Below are 17,735 nucleotides of genomic sequence, written 5' to 3' on the forward strand. Positions count from 1 at the left end.
TATCATGGATGGGTGGCGGGATTCAACTAAGCGCCAGTACAAAGTTTACATTGAAAAATGGATAGAATTTTGTGGAAGAAACACAATCCAGGCCTTGGAGGCAACTCGACCGGAAACTTTGACATTTCTTAGGGAACTTTTTCACTCAGGTGTTGGATACAGTGCTATTAATACTGCGAGGAGTGCTTTATCGGCAATTCTACCAAGCCTTCAGTTAGGCAGTAATCAGATCACCAAGAAGTTTATGAGAGGTGTCTTTAATAGAAGGCCTAGTCTACCCAAGATTTCAAGTATTTGGGATGTAAAATGTGTATTCGATCTCTTTAGACTGCCAGCTTGGGATATCGAAAATCTTCAATTAAGGACACTAACACAAAAATTAGCAGTTTTATTGATTTTATCAGCTTGTGAAAGAGTTCAGTTTTTGGCCAGTTTATCACTTAGTAATATGGTACATAATGACGATGGAAGTTTTGATTTTCAAATCAATGTATTGTTAAAAACATCGAAACCGGGCAACCACAAATCAATATTTAAATTTCGACCTTTTCAAGAGTCGTCCCTGTGTCCGGCGACGCACCTAGCTAGGTATATTAGAATGATATCATATCCAAATAGAAACGACGCACTTTTTCTTACATATCGTAAGCCTCATACTGCCGCGTCCAAGTCATCTATTTCTAGATGGATAAAAGAAGTTTTATTTCTTGCAGGTATAGATATCAGTTTTTATGGTGCTCATAGCACACGGTCTGCCTCAACGTCCCACCTTAAAGCAAGAGGAATTGATGTAGATCAAATCATAAAATATGTAGGCTGGACAAATGCCAAAACGTTTGCAAGGTTTTATAATAAACCAATTAAAGGTTGTCAGCAGTTGTCTGTCTTTTGAATATATTCATTTTAATTTTTTATACTTTGAATTTCTTCTTATAAACGCAATTTTGTATAAAAACCCCTATTGATGAACAGGGCTATTTATGATCATTCGTGTTGGTTTAGATCATGATGAACTTTAAAATCTAAGCTGAAACTGGAGGCGGAGCTAAGGTAATCCTTTTGGAGTAGAATTGATCAATTAAACAAAAACTTACCAAATTTGAAGTTTGATTGTAATTCTACTCCAAAGAAGGAGCGCCAGCGTAGCTGAGAGTTCAACTGCCCTCCCAATTTCCCTTCCCGTTGAACTCTCAGCGTTTCATCATGAGCTTAACCACCGCATATTATAATGACTCTAAAATACTGGGTTTGTTTTGGTCAAACGAGGCGATTGCGAAGGTCTATCTCAGTTGAACTCTCAGCTACGCTGGCGCTCCTTCTTTGGAGTAGAATTACAATCAAACTTCAAACTTGGTAAGTTTTTGTTTAATTTATCAATTCATCATCACAAAATATATCACAATATCACAAAACATCACAACATCACAAATTCTTCTCTTTGAAAAAAAAGCATTGAGCGTTAGAACATAATTACAGGAAATGTATAACTATAACTTAGAATTAATTATAACGACGGTAATTTTTAGAAAACTACATCCACTTTGTGGACTACTTACCCCAAGGATCCTTTGCGAGAACGGTTTTTGGAAATAGGGCAGGTTCAGAGTTGCCTAATTTATTTACCGCTATAACTCTGAATTTATACTCTTTTTTTGCTGTCAGACCTGTGCAATTGAAGGTCTTCTCAGATCCTGGCACATCTCCCACATTCACCCAGCCACCTAAAAAAAAAAAAAAAAAATCAAGTAACGGAAAAATATAGCGCATATATTTTTCAACCAGCTAGTAGTAGTTGATTATATGACTATAAATAATATTATGTTAATAGAGTAAACAATCCTTTCTCAGAGAATCCGTTCTGTGATTGTTAATGAGACCAAAAAACAGGCCAAAGAAGACGAATTAGAAAATTATTTACACAGTCCTTGGTACTATGCTCTCTAGTGTCAACTATCATGGTGCTATTTCCTATGGCAGTAAAAAAAAATTATATTTTAGTTTAATAATACTTGACAAATAATTTAGCGCAATACCGAACGGAATAATGAATTGACATGTTCCGAGGAACAAACAAAGAATAATTAAATTTTCCGTTTTCATAATTTACATCATATCTTCGTAAGCAGAAAGCAAATTATGAATTTCCATAAACTTATCATTTTATGAAATTAAATTTTTTTTTGAAGTAACACAAATAGGAGTCACCAAAATTAAGGGTGTGAGTACGACCTCCACTAACTCCCTAAAAGGCAAATATCATCTGTACTTGATTGAACTCTAGTCACAATACCCAAAACCCTCCTGAACTCCCCTAAAAAAAATTTTTTGGCAGAAAACTAAACAATCAATCAATCAACATTTTATTTTTAAATAAATGAACAAACGAAACAATTAACATAAACATTTCGACTCAAAGCAGTGCTTGTGAGTGTTACACCTGATATTGGTAAACAAATTTATATCACACTATGAAGTGAAAAGTGGAGAGCTGATGACATAATAGAGGGATGAAGAATTAGAAACGAAAGAATTGAGATGAGGTGGAGTCAAAGAAGGAGAGTGAGAGGATAAGATACAAAAGAAAAATTGAGACATTAACTCATGCAGTATCAAATACTGTGTAAGAGAGGTATCGTTTTCGGAGTGTGCCAAATGATTTTATGGATTTAATGGATTCATTAATTGAGTTCCATACAGAAATACTTCTATAAACTGGAGAGTGTTGAGACCTTGTAAGCCTTCTTCTCGGTAGCAGAAAATTGCACTTGTAAGACCTGGAAAGACCTTGAGGAATTCTATTCGATATTGCCGAGTGTGCTAAACGCAGATTACAAACATTGATTATCTCTGTTATATCTATTGTTCCAGTGTCTCTGTATAGGTCTGTTGAGGGGTATAGCCTGGGGGTGGGGCAATATTTGGCCTTGACTGCATTGTTTTGTGATCTCTTTAATTATTTTAGATGCGATTTGAATTTATTGCCCAGACAGAACAGCAGTAGTTCAAGTAGGGGAAGACAAAAGCATTATAAAGCATTTCCATCATCTCAGCACTTAGAAGCAGGCTAGCTCTATGTAACATTGATGTTTGCTGTGAGACTGTTGAAGACAGCTGGGATATGTGATGTTTGAACGAAAGAGAGGAATCTACCAGTATGCCAAGGAACTTTGTGACTGTGGTCTGAGGAATTGGATTTTCATTGATTAAAAGTGCGACAGTGTGAGAAAATGATGAGTTTGAAGCAGCAGAAGTGAAGTCTATGATGCATCTTTTTGTAGCATTTACCTGCATTTTGCTACGAAAACACCAGTCAGATATTTCGTCAAGAGTTTTTTGGGCCTTTTTTGCAGCAGACTCAGATGATTCAGCAGCTTTCTCCCGTGTGTTTCATGTTTTCATTTACTAGTATAGACTTGGTGTTTGATTTTAAAAGTTTTAGTTAAACTTAGCAAGAAGAAGGTAGTTATAGTGTAAAGATTTAAATACCTTTACTTTTTTTATTTCTTTTACTTACGGTAAATATATTTGTATATTCAAAATTTTCCTTAAAATTTTTTGGTTTAATCCAATCATGCATTGTCTTAAACTCGTCTCTGCAGTTGTCCTAAATGTGGCAGCATCGCCATTGTCAGTGCCACCGTAAAACCAATTTTAGCCATTATATGAAATGAGTGAATATAGCCATATAGCCATGTAAAAATGTAGCCGCAATAATCTTATATTATTGAATAATCTTAAAGCGAGTAATACTTAGATAGAATATAAAAATCAAGCTTAAAACGATAACAAATATTTTGCTATTAAAGTATAAATGAAACTTAAAACGAACATAAATTAAATAACAATCAATGCAAACAAACATACAATATTTATTTATGTAAATGAATATATAAATCTTAAAACGAGTGAAACTTAAATTGAATATGCAAATCAAGTTTGAATCGAATAAAAATAACTACAAACAAGAGTTTGGGTATCGCTTCACTGCATAAGCCTAAAACCTACTGCGTCATTGGCGCTTTATTGAAAAAAAGTTTTATTACAAATATTTTCTTTTGTACTTAATATTGAAAATAAATATTAAAATTAAAGCAAAATTTTCAACTTATGAGCTTTTAGCAAATAATATCATTATACATCAAATATTCAGTTTAATTTATTAGTTCTTTCCAAGATTGGTCAAGACAAATATAGTTTCACTACAAACAAAATTTGGATACTGCCCCCTTCTTTAACTGTAAAAACCTAAAGCCTTCTGCGTCATTGGCGCTTCACTGAAAACGAATTACTCGTATATTACAAATTTATTATTTTCCAGTTGTTAGAGCATTGAAAATGAAAATTAAATTTCAGTGAAAAAATATCTTGAACTGATGGATCTTTCAACAAATAATATCATTATATATCTAATATTTAATTTGATTTTGTTTACACTTTCCAAGACTGTTGAGGACTGATATAGTTTTGCCATTTTTTTTAACTCTGCCATTTTTTCAAACTAATCGCGTTGGTTTGTTATGAAAACATTCTATGGCTTCTAGGCATTTCTATTTGAGTGGAAAACTGCACCTCAAACTTTGTGGAACATGCATTTTCTTGCATGAAACACTAAAATATAATAAAATCTCAAGTTTCGGAGTGTTTCACCACTCGAAAGAAAATGCCATTGGTATTTTTGAATCCGCATGGTTAATTTAAGGGGTGGAGGGTAGGCTAATTCTCGTAGCAGCCCCATTCCGTCGTGGTATGATTCACAATTTTAACACCTGGCGTCCGGACTATCATATAATCTACCAAGCATACAACTACCCCAAATCAGTATCAATAAATAAATGAAACCCAAAACGAACAAATATTAAAATAAATATTAGAGTCAAACTCAAAACGAGCATAAATTAATATGGGTAGGGTTCAAAACCCCTATGCTTTTTAAAAGCCAGAATATAATTTGTACTTTACTGAAAAAAAAATTCAAATGAGTTTACTGAAAAAAAAATGTGCATTGTCAATTTAATATACATATGCTGATATTTATTCCCTAAAATCTTAAGTAATGAAAGAATTGTTTTCAGTAAAGCGCCAATGACGCAGTAGGTTTTAGGCTTCTGCAGTGAGGCAATACCCAAACTCTTGTTTGTAGTTATTTTTATTCGATTCAAACTTGATTTGCATATTCAATTTAAGTTTCACTCGTTTTAATATTTATTTATTCATTTACATTAATAAATATTAGATGTTTGTTTGCATTGATTGTTATTTAATTTCTGTTCGTTTTAAGTTTCATTTATACTTCAATAGCAAAATATTTTTTTTCGTTTTAAGCTTGATTTTCATATTCAATCTAAGTATTACTCGCTTTAAGATCTATTTATTCATTTATATTATTACTTGTTGTATGCTTTTTCCTATGATTGTTTATTTAATTTCTGATATTTATTCCCTAAAATCTTAATTAATGAAAGAATTGTTTTCAGTATAGCGAAAATGACGCAGTAGGTTTTAGGCTTCTACAGTGAGTCATATCTTAAAACCCTTGCCCTGAAGGTTGTGGGGGAGTGTCCTCCTCAAAAACATATTTTTTATCTGGAAATCAACTACGCTGAACAAAATGGCTATTCAAAATTTTTATTGGATGTGTTTGAGGAAATGATCGGTGTGTGGGGGGGGGAGGAGGGAGGGGGCTAGTTGCACTCGAATCACTTTCGAATATTAAAAAGGGCACTAGCCCTTTAATTTCCAATTGAATGAGCCTATTTTTAAGTTTCTATGACAACACTTTCTGTAAAAACCTTATATGCCCCCAGGGCATAACTTGAAACCCTTGCCCTGAAGGTTGTGGGGGAGTATCCTTCTCGAAAACATATTTTCTATCTGGAAATCAACTACGCTGAACAAAATGACTATCTCAAAATTTTGATTGGATATGTTTGGGGGAATGATGGACGTGGGGGGGGGGGCTAGTTGCTCTCCAATCATTTTCGACTATTAAAAAGGGCACTAGCCCTTTAATTTTCAATCGTATGAACCCGATTTTAAGTTTCTAAGACAAAACCTTCAATAAAAATCTTATATGCCCCAAGGGCATATTATGAAACCCTGACCCTGAGGGCTGAGGTGTATGTCCTTTCTCAAAAATATATTTTCTATGTGGATATAAACTACGCGGAACCAAATGACAATCTGAAAATTTTGATTGGATGTGTTTGGAAAAATTATGGGCGTGGCGGGAGGGGGAGGAGGGGGCTAGTTACACTCCAATCACTTTCGACTATTAATAATGGCACTAGCCACTTAATTTTCAATCGATTGAGCCTGTTTTTAAGTTTCTACGACAAAGCTCTCTATAAAAACCTTATATACCTCCAGATCATAACTTAAAACCCTTGCCCTGAGGGATGTGGCGGAGTATCCTCCTCAAAAATATATTTTATATCTGGAAATAAACTACGCTGAACAAAATGGCTATCTAAAAATTTTGTTTGGATGTGTTTGGGGAAATGATGGGCGGGGGGAGGGGGGGGGGTCTAGTTACACTCCAATCACTTTCGACTATTAAAAAGGGCACTAGCTCTTTAATTTCCAATCGAATGAGCCTTTTTTGAAGTTTCTACGACAACGCCTTCTATAAAAACCTTATATGCCCCCAGGTCATATCTTAAAACCATTGCCCTGAAGGTTGTGGGGAGTGTCCTCCTCAAAAACATATTTTCTATCTGGAAATCAACTATGCTGAACAAAATGGCTATCTCAAAATTTTGATTGGATATGTTTGAGGAAATGTCGGCGTGGGGGGGGGGGGGGGGGCTAGTTACACTTCGATATCGTTCGACTATTAAACAGGGCACTATCCCTTTAATTTCTACTTGAAGACGCCGTTTTATAATTTTCTACGGCAACGTATGCTAGAGACACCTTATATGCCCTATAGGCCTACCTTAAAACCCTCGCACTGGGGACGGTGGGGGATATCCTCCTCAAAATTATATTTTCTATTTTTAAAGAAGCTAATCTGAACAAAATGACTATAACAAATTTTTATTTGTGGTGTGTGGGGGAATGATGGGCGTGGGGGGGGGGGGCTAGTTGCTCTCCAATCACTTTAGACTATTAAAAACGACACTAGTCCTTTAATTTCCAATCGAATGAGCTTGTTTTGAAGTTTCTACGACAACGCCTTCTATAAAAACCTTATATGCCCCCAGGGCATAACTTAAAACCCTTTCCCTGAGGGTTTCGGGGGAGTGTCCTCTTCAAAAATATATTTTCGATCTGGGCAATCAACTACGCTGAACAAAATGTCTATCTGAAAATTTTGATTTGATGTGTTTGGGGAAATGATGGGCGTGGGGGGGAGGGGGGCTAGTTGCCCTCCAATCACTTTCGACTATTAAAAAGGGCACTAGCTCTTTGAATTTCCAATTGAATGAGCCTGTTAAAAGTTTCTACGGCAACGCCTTCTATAAAAACCTTACATGCCCCCAGGGCATATCTTAAAACCCTTGCCCTGAGGGTTGTGGGAGAGTGTCCTCCTCAAAAATATATTTTCTATCTGGAAATCAACTACGCTCAACAAAATGGCTATCTCAAAATTTTGATTGGATGTGTTTGGGGGACTGAGGGGCATGGGGGTGGGCTAGATGCCGTTCAATCATTTTCGACTATAAAAAAGGGCAGTAGCCCTTTAAGTTCCAATTAAATGAGCCTGTTTTAAAGTTTATACGACAACGCCTTCTATAAAAACCTTATATACCCCCAGGGCACAACTTAAAACCCTTATCAACTACGATGAACAAAATGGCTATTTCAAAATTTTGATTGGATGTGTTTTGGGGAATGATGGGCAAGGGGGGGGGGGCTAGTTGCCCTCCAATCATTTTCGACTATTAAAAACGACACTAGCCCTTTAATTTCCAATCGAATGAGCTTGTTTTGAAGTTTATACGACAACGCCTTTTATAAAAACCTTATATGCCCCCAGGGCATAACTTAAAACCCTTTCCCTGAGGGTTTCGGGGGAGTGTCCTCTTCAAAAATGTATTTTCTATCTGGAAATAAACTACGCTGAACAAAATGGCTATCTGAAAATTTGGATTGGATTTGTTTGGGGAAATAATGTGCGTGGGCGGGAGGGGGGCTAGTTATACTCCAATCACTTTTGGCTATTAATAAGGGCACTAGCTCTTTGAATTTCCAATCGAATGAGTCTGTTTTAAAGTTTCTACGAACACGCCTTCTATAAAAACCTTATATGCCCCCAGGGCATAACTTAAAACCCTTGCCCTGAGGGTTGTGGGGGAGTATCCTCCTCAAAAACATATTTTCTATCTTGAAATCATCTACGCTCAACAAAATGGCTATATCAAAATTTTGATTGAATGTGTTTGGGGGAATAATGAGCGTGGGGGGGGGGCTAGTTGCCCTCCAATCATTTTCGACTATTAAAAAGGGCACTAGCCCTTTAATTTCGAATCGGTTAAGCCTGTTTTGAAGTTTCTACGACAACGCCTTCTATAAAAACCTTATATGCACCCAGGGCATAACTTAAAACCCTTGCCCTGAGGGGTGTGGAGGAGTATCCTCCTCAAAAATATATTTTCTATCAAAAAAAAAAAAATTATAAATAATAATAAAACATTGGAGCCGTATGGCCTTTACTATAGGCAACGCTACAGCGTTGCCTCTGATTGCTATTCATAATCAAAATAAGTTATAGCAGTGACGTCAAGTCACGGAAATTCCAGGTGGGGGCAAAACTTTTTTTTTAATCTAAGGGAGGGGGCAATTTTGCTTCTTTTATTTCAATGAAAGTACCAAAAAAAATCAATGAAAATACCGAAAGAGGTATTTTTTAAAATTTAGGCACGAGGGGGCGGGGATTATTTGGGAGGATAACAAATTAAGTGGAGCACGTAGTTATAATGCATAAGGGGATGTACCAGCTACCTGTAGGGGAAAATATGGTTCTGGTAATTCTAAATAATTTAGCGAAACTTGAATTGAATTAACAGAGAACAAAAAGGAATGTTTAATGAATTTATATTAATGGGAAAGAAGTGAGAACATGTTAGTTATTCTCGAATCAGAATGAAACTATTGCCCAAAATTAATGCTATCGCCAAATTTAATAATATCCGAAATAACAAAATAATAGATTAAACAATTTGAAAAAATTTTAAATTAAAGCTAAAATACCTACCTTTAGCAGAAAGGTCTTGTCGTTCGATGACATATTTGGTAATAGGAGTTCCACCATCATCTTTCGGCTGCTTCCACTTTAGCGAACAATGATCCTGATAAATGTCGAACACGCTCACATCTAGCGGTGGGCTGGGAATGTCTAAAAATATATTTCAAAGGTTATATATATATATATATATATATATATATATATATATATATATATATATATATATATATATATATATATATATATATATATATATATATATATATATATATATATATATATATATATATATATATATATATATATATATATATATATATATATATATATATATATATATATATATATATATATATATATATATATATATATATATATATATATATATATATATATATATATATATATATATATATATATATATATATATATATATATATATATATATATATATATATATATATACATATATATATATATAATATGTACTAATTTTTTCGTAATTGGCTTAAATGATTTGACTTAAAATGAATTTTCTACTAAGCGTACTCTTGTGTAACTCACGTTTGAAGTACAATTTTATGCTTCATTTTTCCAAATTTTTGAAATTGAAAGCAGCCTTAACTGAATCAAGCATATAAATTAAAGTGTACAAAAAATATAAAAAAAAACTATAAGAATTTGTATTAAAATGTGCTTTAAAATGATAAAATATAAAATCACGAAGAAAGGAAGAAATTGAAGACAATAAACAGCCAGTTAAAAAAAAATTGAAAAACTATACAAATATATCGGTCAAGACCTCCGCTTGACCGTCCTTAGTGCAGAATAAAACTGATAAAATATAAAAAAAAAACCTTAAAACAAAACACAAAAACTAGAGGGTATCTTTTTTTTTTTAATAAAAAACACAAGTCTAAATGACATTTCACAATTATATCTTACGCAAAGCACTCTTAAAGGCTAATTGCTTTCCAGGTAGATTATTGTCAGAGATTCTATTTGATTGGACAACATAATTTTGTGGATGAATGTATCAGAATTGTGGGACTTCGCCAGTTACTCCAGTGTCTCTATTGAGAGCTACCTTTCGGTGAATGTGTTGTTTTTTTTTATCTCAACTGCCTCCTTGAAAACTTGCATAAGACCTTTAACGGGGGCAATAATGGAGGTGTTGTCAAATAAATTGAAATAGTGTGGACTGTCGTACACATGTTGAGCCAAGGTGGAATAAAACATCTCAGGCCTTTGGTGTAGCCCCATGGCCTTGTCGATTGAGGACCTAGGTTACGACAACCTCTCCCCTAATTGTTGTTGGGCCTTTGGTGTAGCCCCATGGCCTTGTCGATTGAGGACCTATGTTCCGATAACCTCTCCCCTAATTGTTGTTGGGTTCTACCAACATAAAAACGCCCACAAGAACAGGGAATTTTATAAACACCACAGGTAATATGAGTTACTCTTTCACCGTTACTCAGAAAGGGTCATCCTATTTTAGTTTTGTATTTTTGTTTTAAGGTTTGTTTTTTTATGCTTTTATCAGTTTTATTCTGCACTGAGGACGGTCAAGAGGAGGTCTTGACCGAAATATTTGCAAAATTTTTCAATTTTTTCACTGGCTGTTTATTGTTCTCGTTTTCTTTCTTTCTTCAGGATTTTATGTTTTTAAAACTATTTGCATGTAAATAGTAAACAAAACACAAAAATTAAAATGGGATGACCCTTTCTCAGTAACGGTGAAATGGTCAAGCGGGGGTCTTGACCGAAATATTTGCAAAATTTTTCAATTTTTTCACTGGCTGTTTATTGTTCTCGTTTTCTTCCTTTCTTCAGCGATTTTATGTTTTAAAACTATTTGCATGTAAATAGTAAACAAAACACAAAATTAAAATGGGATGACCCTTTCTCAGTAACGGTGAAACGGTCAAGCGGGGGTCTTGACCGAAATATTTGCAAAATTTTTCAATTTTTTCACTGGCTGTTTATTGTTCTCATTTTCTTCCTTTCTTCACGATTTTATGTTTTTAAAACTATGTGCATATAAATAGCAAACAAAACACAAAACTAAAATGTGATGACCCTTTCTCAGTAACGGTGAAATGGTCAAGCGGGGGTCTTGATCGAAATATTTGCATAATTTTTCAATTTTTTCACTAGATGTTTATTGTGCTCATTTTCTTCCTTTCTTCGCTATTTTATGTTTTAAAACTATTTGCATGTAAATAGTAAACAAAACACAAAATTAAAATGGGATGACCCTTTCTCAGTAACGGTGAAACGGTCAAGCGGGGGTCTTGACCGAAATATTTGCAAAATTTTTCAATTTTTTCACTGGCTGTTTATTGTTCTCATTTTCTTCCTTTCTTCACGATTTTATGTTTTTAAAACTATGTGCATATAAATAGCAAACAAAACACAAAACTAAAATGTGATGACCCTTTCTAAGTAACGGTGAAATGGTCAAGCGGGGGTCTTGATCGAAATATTTGCATAATTTTTCAATTTTTTCACTGGCTGTTTATTGTTCTCGTTTTCTTTCTTTTCTTCAGGATTTTATGTTTTAAAACTATTTCCATATAAATAGCAAACAAAACACAAAATTAAAATGGGATGACCCTTTCTCAGTAACGGTGAAACGGTCAAGCGAGGGTCTTGACCGAAATATTTGCAAAATTTTTCAATTTTTTCACTTGATGTTTATTGTCCTCATTTTCTTCCTTTTCTTCACGATTTTATGTTTTAAAAACTATTTCCATATAAATAGCAAACAAAACACAAAATTAAAACGGGATGACCCTTTCTCAGTAACGGTGAAATGGTCAAGCGGGGGTCTTGATCGAAATATTTGCATAATTTTTCAATTTTTTCACTTGATGTTTATTGTCCTCATTTTCTTCCTTTCTTCACGATTTTATGTTTTAAAACTATTTGCATGTAAATAGTAAACAAAACACAAAATTAAAATGGGATGACCCTTTCTCAGTAACGGTGAAACGGTCAAGCGGGGGTCTTGACCGAAATATTTGCAAAATTTTTCAATTTTTTCACTGGCTGTTTATTGTTCTCATTTTCTTCCTTTCTTCACGATTTTATGTTTTTAAAACTATGTGCATATAAATAGCAAACAAAACACAAAACTAAAATGTGATGACCCTTTCTCAGTAACGGTGAAATGGTCAAGCGGGGGTCTTGATCGAAATATTTGCATAATTTTTCAATTTTTTCACTTGATGTTTATTGTCCTCATTTTCTTCCTTTCTTCACGATTTTATGTTTTAAAACTATTTGCATGTAAATAGTAAACAAAACACAAAATTAAAATGGGATGACCCTTTCTCAGTAACGGTGAAACGGTCAAGCGGGGGTCTTGACCGAAATATTTGCAAAATTTTTCAATTTTTTCACTGGGTGTTTATTGTTCTCATTTTCTTCCTTTCTTCACGATTTTATGTTTTTAAAACTATGTGCATATAAATAGCAAACAAAACACAAAACTAAAATGTGATGACCCTTTCTCAGTAACGGTGAAACGGTCAAGCGGGGGTCTTGATCGAAATATTTGCATAATTTTTCAATTTTTTCACTGGCTGTTTATTGTTCTCGTTTTCTTTCTTTCTTCAGGATTTTATGTTTTAAAACTATTTCCATATAAATAGCAAACAAAACACAAAATTAAAATGGGATGACCCTTTCTCAGTAACGGTGAAACGGTCAAGCGAGGGTCTTGACCGAAATATTTGCAAAATTTTTCAATTTTTTCACTTGATGTTTATTGTCCTCATTTTCTTCCTTTCTTCACGATTTTATGTTTTAAAACTATTTCCATATAAATAGCAAACAAAACACAAAACTAAAATGTGATGACCCTTTCTCAGTAACGGTGAAATGGTCAAGCGGGGGTCTTGATCGAAATATTTGCATAATTTTTCAATTTTTTCACTTGATGTTTATTGTCCTCATTTTCTTCCTTTCTTCACGATTTTATGTTTTAAAACTATTTGCATGTAAATAGTAAACAAAACACAAAATTAAAATGGGATGACCCTTTCTCAGTAACGGTGAAACGGTCAAGCGGGGGTCTTGACCGAAATATTTGCAAAATTTTTCAATTTTTTCACTGGCTGTTTATTGTTCTCATTTTCTTCCTTTCTTCACGATTTTATGTTTTTAAAACTATGTGCATATAAATAGCAAACAAAACACAAAACTAAAATGTGATGACCCTTTCTAAGTAACGGTGAAATGGTCAAGCGGGGGTCTTGATCGAAATATTTGCATAATTTTTCAATTTTTTCACTGGCTGTTTATTGTTCTCGTTTTCTTTCTTTCTTCAGGATTTTATGTTTTAAAACTATTTCCATATAAATAGCAAACAAAACACAAAATTAAAATGGGATGACCCTTTCTCAGTAACGGTGAAACGGTCAAGCGTGGGTCTTGACCGAAATATTTGCAAAATTTTTCAATTTTTTCACTTGATGTTTATTGTCCTCATTTTCTTCCTTTCTTCACGATTTTATGTTTTAAAACTATTTCCATATAAATAGCAAACAAAACACAAAATTAAAATGGGATGACCCTTTCTCAGTAACGGTGAAATGGTCAAGCGGGGGTCTTGATCGAAATATTTGCATAATTTTTCAATTTTTTCACTTGATGTTTATTGTCCTCATTTTCTTCCTTTCTTCACGATTTTATGTTTTAAAACTATTTGCATGTAAATAGTAAACAAAACACAAAATTAAAATGGGATGACCCTTTCTCAGTAACGGTGAAACGGTCAAGCGGGGGTCTTGACCGAAATATTTGCAAAATTTTTCAATTTTTTCACTGGCTGTTTATTGTTCTCATTTTCTTCCTTTCTTCACGATTTTATGTTTTTAAAACTATGTGCATATAAATAGCAAACAAAACACAAAACTAAAATGTGATGACCCTTTCTCAGTAACGGTGAAATGGTCAAGCGGGGGTCTTGATCGAAATATTTGCATAATTTTTCAATTTTTTCACTTGATGTTTATTGTCCTCATTTTCTTCCTTTCTTCACGATTTTATGTTTTAAAACTATTTGCATGTAAATAGTAAACAAAACACAAAATTAAAATGGGATGACCCTTTCTCAGTAACGGTGAAACGGTCAAGCGGGGGTCTTGACCGAAATATTTGCAAAATTTTTCAATTTTTTCACTGGCTGTTTATTGTTCTCATTTTCTTCCTTTCTTCACGATTTTATGTTTTTAAAACTATGTGCATATAAATAGCAAACAAAACACAAAACTAAAATGTGATGACCCTTTCTCAGTAACGGTGAAATGGTCAAGCGGGGGTCTTGATCGAAATATTTGCATAATTTTTCAATTTTTTCACTGGCTGTTTATTGTTCTCGTTTTCTTTCTTTCTTCAGGATTTTATGTTTTAAAACTATTTCCATATAAATAGCAAACAAAACACAAAATTAAAATGGGATGACCCTTTCTCAGTAACGGTGAAACGGTCAAGCGAGGGTCTTGACCGAAATATTTGCAAAATTTTTCAATTTTTTCACTTGATGTTTATTGTCCTCCTTTTCTTCCTTTCTTCACGATTTTATGTTTTAAAACTATTTCCATATAAATAGCAAACAAAACACAAAATTAAAATGGGATGACCCTTTCTCAGTAACGGTGAAACGGTCAAGCGGGGGTCTTGATCGAAATTTTTGCATAATTTTTCAATTTTTTCACTTGATGTTTATTGTCCTCATTTTCTTCCTTTCTTCACGATTTTATGTTTTAAAACTATTTGCATGTAAATAGTAAACAAAACACAAAATTAAAATGGGATGACCCTTTCTCAGTAACGGTGAAACGGTCAAGCGGGGGTCTTGACCGAAATATTTGCAAAATTTTTCAATTTTTTCACTGGCTGTTTATTGTTCTCATTTTCTTCCTTTCTTCACGATTTTATGTTTTTAAAACTATGTGCATATAAATAGCAAACAAAACACAAAACTAAAATGTGATGACCCTTTCTCAGTAACGGTGAAATGGTCAAGCGGGGGTCTTGATCGAAATATTTGCATAATTTTTCAATTTTTTCACTGGCTGTTTATTGTTCTCGTTTTCTTTCTTTCTTCAGGATTTTATGTTTTAAAACTATTTGCATGTAAATAGTAAACAAAACACAAACTTAAAATGGGATGACCCTTTCTCAGTAACGGTGAAACGGTCAAGCGGGGGTCTTGAACGAAATATTTGCAAAATTTTTCAATTTTTTCACTGGCTGTTTATTGTTCTCGTTTTCTTTCTTTCTTCAGGATTTTATGTTTTAAAACTATTTCCATATATATAGCAAACAAAACACAAAATTAAAATGGGATGACCCTTTCTCAGTAACGGTGAAACGGTCAAGCGAGGGTCTTGACCGAAATATTTGCAAAATTTTTCAATTTTTTCACTGGCTGTTTATTGTTCTCATTTTCTTCCTTTCTTCACGATTTTATGTTTTTAAAACTATGTGCATATAAATAGCAAACAAAACACAAAATTAAAATGGGATGACCCTTTCTCAGTAACGGTGAAATGGTCAAGCGGGGGTCTTGATCGAAATATTTGCATAATTTTTCAATTTTTTCACTTGATGTTTATTGTCCTCATTTTCTTCCTTTCTTCACGATTTTATGTTTTAAAACTATTTGCATGTAAATAGTAAACAAAACACAAAATTAAAATGGGATGACCCTTTCTCAGTAACGGTGAAACGGTCAAGCGGGGGTCTTGACCGAAATATTTGCAAAATTTTTCAATTTTTTCACTGGCTGTTTATTGTTCTCATTTTCTTCCTTTCTTCACGATTTTATATTTTTAAAACTATGTGCATATAAATAGCAAACAAAACACAAAACTAAAATGTGATGACCCTTTCTCAGTAACGGTGAAATGGTCAAGCGGGGGTCTTGATCGAAATATTTGCATAATTTTTCAATTTTTTCACTGGCTGTTTATTGTTCTCGTTTTCTTTCTTTCTTCAGGATTTTATGTTTTAAAACTATTTGCATGTAAATAGTAAACAAAACACAAAATTAAAATGGGATGACCCTTTCTCAATAACGGTGAAATGGTCAAGCGGGGGTCTTGATCGAAATATTTGCATAATTTTTAAATTTTTTCACTTGATGTTTATTGTCCTCATTTTCTTCCTTTCTTCACGATTTTATGTTTTAAAACTATTTGCATGTAAATAGTAAACAAAACACAAAATTAAAATGGGATGACCCTTTCTCAGTAACGGTGAAACGGTCAAGCGGGGGTCTTGACCGAAATATTTGCAAAATTTTTCAATTTTTTCACTGGCTGTTTATTGTTCTCGTTTTCTTCCTTTCTTCACGATTTTATGTTTTTAAAACTATGTGCATATAAATAGCAAACAAAACACAAAACTAAAATGTGATGACCCTTTCTCAGTAACGGTGAAACGGTCAAGCGGGGGTCTTGATCGAAATATTTGCATAATTTTTCAATTTTTTCACTGGCTGTTTATTATTCTCGTTTTCTTTCTTTCTTCAGGATTTTATGTTTTAAAACTATTTGCATGTAAATAGTAAACAAAACACAAAATTAAAATGGGATGACCCTTTCTCAGTAACGGTGAAACGGTCAAGCGGGGGTCTTGAGCGAAATATTTGCAAAATTTTTCAATTTTTCACTGGCTGTTTATTGTTCTCGTTTTCTTTCTTTCTTCAGGATTTTATGTTTTAAAACTATTTGCATGTAAATAGTAAACAAAACACAAAATTAAAATGGGATGACCCTTTCTCAGTAACGGTGAAACGGTCAAGCGGGGGTCTTGACCGAAATATTTGCAAAATTTTTCAATTTTTTCACTGGCTGTTTATTGTTCTCGTTTTCTTTCTTTCTTCAGGATTTTATGTTTTAAAACTATTTCCATATAAATAGCAAACAAAACACAAAATTAAAATGGGATGACCCTTTCTCAGTAACGGTGAAACGGTCAAGCGAGGGTCTTGACCGAAATATTTGCAAAATTTTTCAATTTTTTCACTGGCTGTTTATTGTTCTCATTTTCTTCCTTTCTTCACGATTTTATGTTTTTAAAACTATGTGCATATAAATAGCAAACAAAACACAAAATTAAAATGGGATGACCCTTTCTCAGTAACGGTGAAATGGTCAAGCGGGGGTCTTGATCGAAATATTTGCATAATTTTTCAATTTTTTCACTTGATGTTTATTGTCCTCATTTTCTTCGTTTCTTCACGATTTTATGTTTTAAAACTATTTGCATGTAAATAGTAAACAAAACACAAAATTAAAATGTGATGACCCTTTCTCAGTAACGGTGAAATGGTCAAGCGGGGGTCTTGACCGAAATATTTGCAAAATTTTTCAATTTTTTCACTGGCTGTTTATTGTTCTCGTTTTCTTTCTTTCTTCAGGATTTTATGTTTTAAAACTATTTCCATATAAATAGCAAACAAAACACAAAACTAAAATGTGATGACCCTTTCTCAGTAACGGTGAAATGGTCAAGCGGGGGTCTTGATCGAAAT

The 17,735-nt window shown here is 33.4% G+C and overlaps 1 protein-coding gene across 1 annotated transcript in view; it reads right to left on the minus strand.

The window, feature by feature from the left end:
• The window catches only part of bt (projectin protein bent), a 379,904-nt gene that overhangs the window by 114,980 nt on the left and 247,189 nt on the right, over window positions 1–17,735 (minus strand). The window contains 2 exon segments of the mRNA XM_089089036.1: window positions 1,557–1,721; window positions 9,197–9,337. Coding sequence (XP_088945162.1) covers window positions 1,557–1,721; window positions 9,197–9,337 — 306 coding nt within the window.

This window comes from Artemia sp. Qi Xiang Cuo, chromosome 1 (assembly GCF_049724085.1).
Source record: "Artemia sp. Qi Xiang Cuo chromosome 1, ASM4972408v1, whole genome shotgun sequence".
Taxonomy (NCBI): Eukaryota; Metazoa; Arthropoda; class Branchiopoda; order Anostraca; family Artemiidae; genus Artemia; species Artemia sp. Qi Xiang Cuo.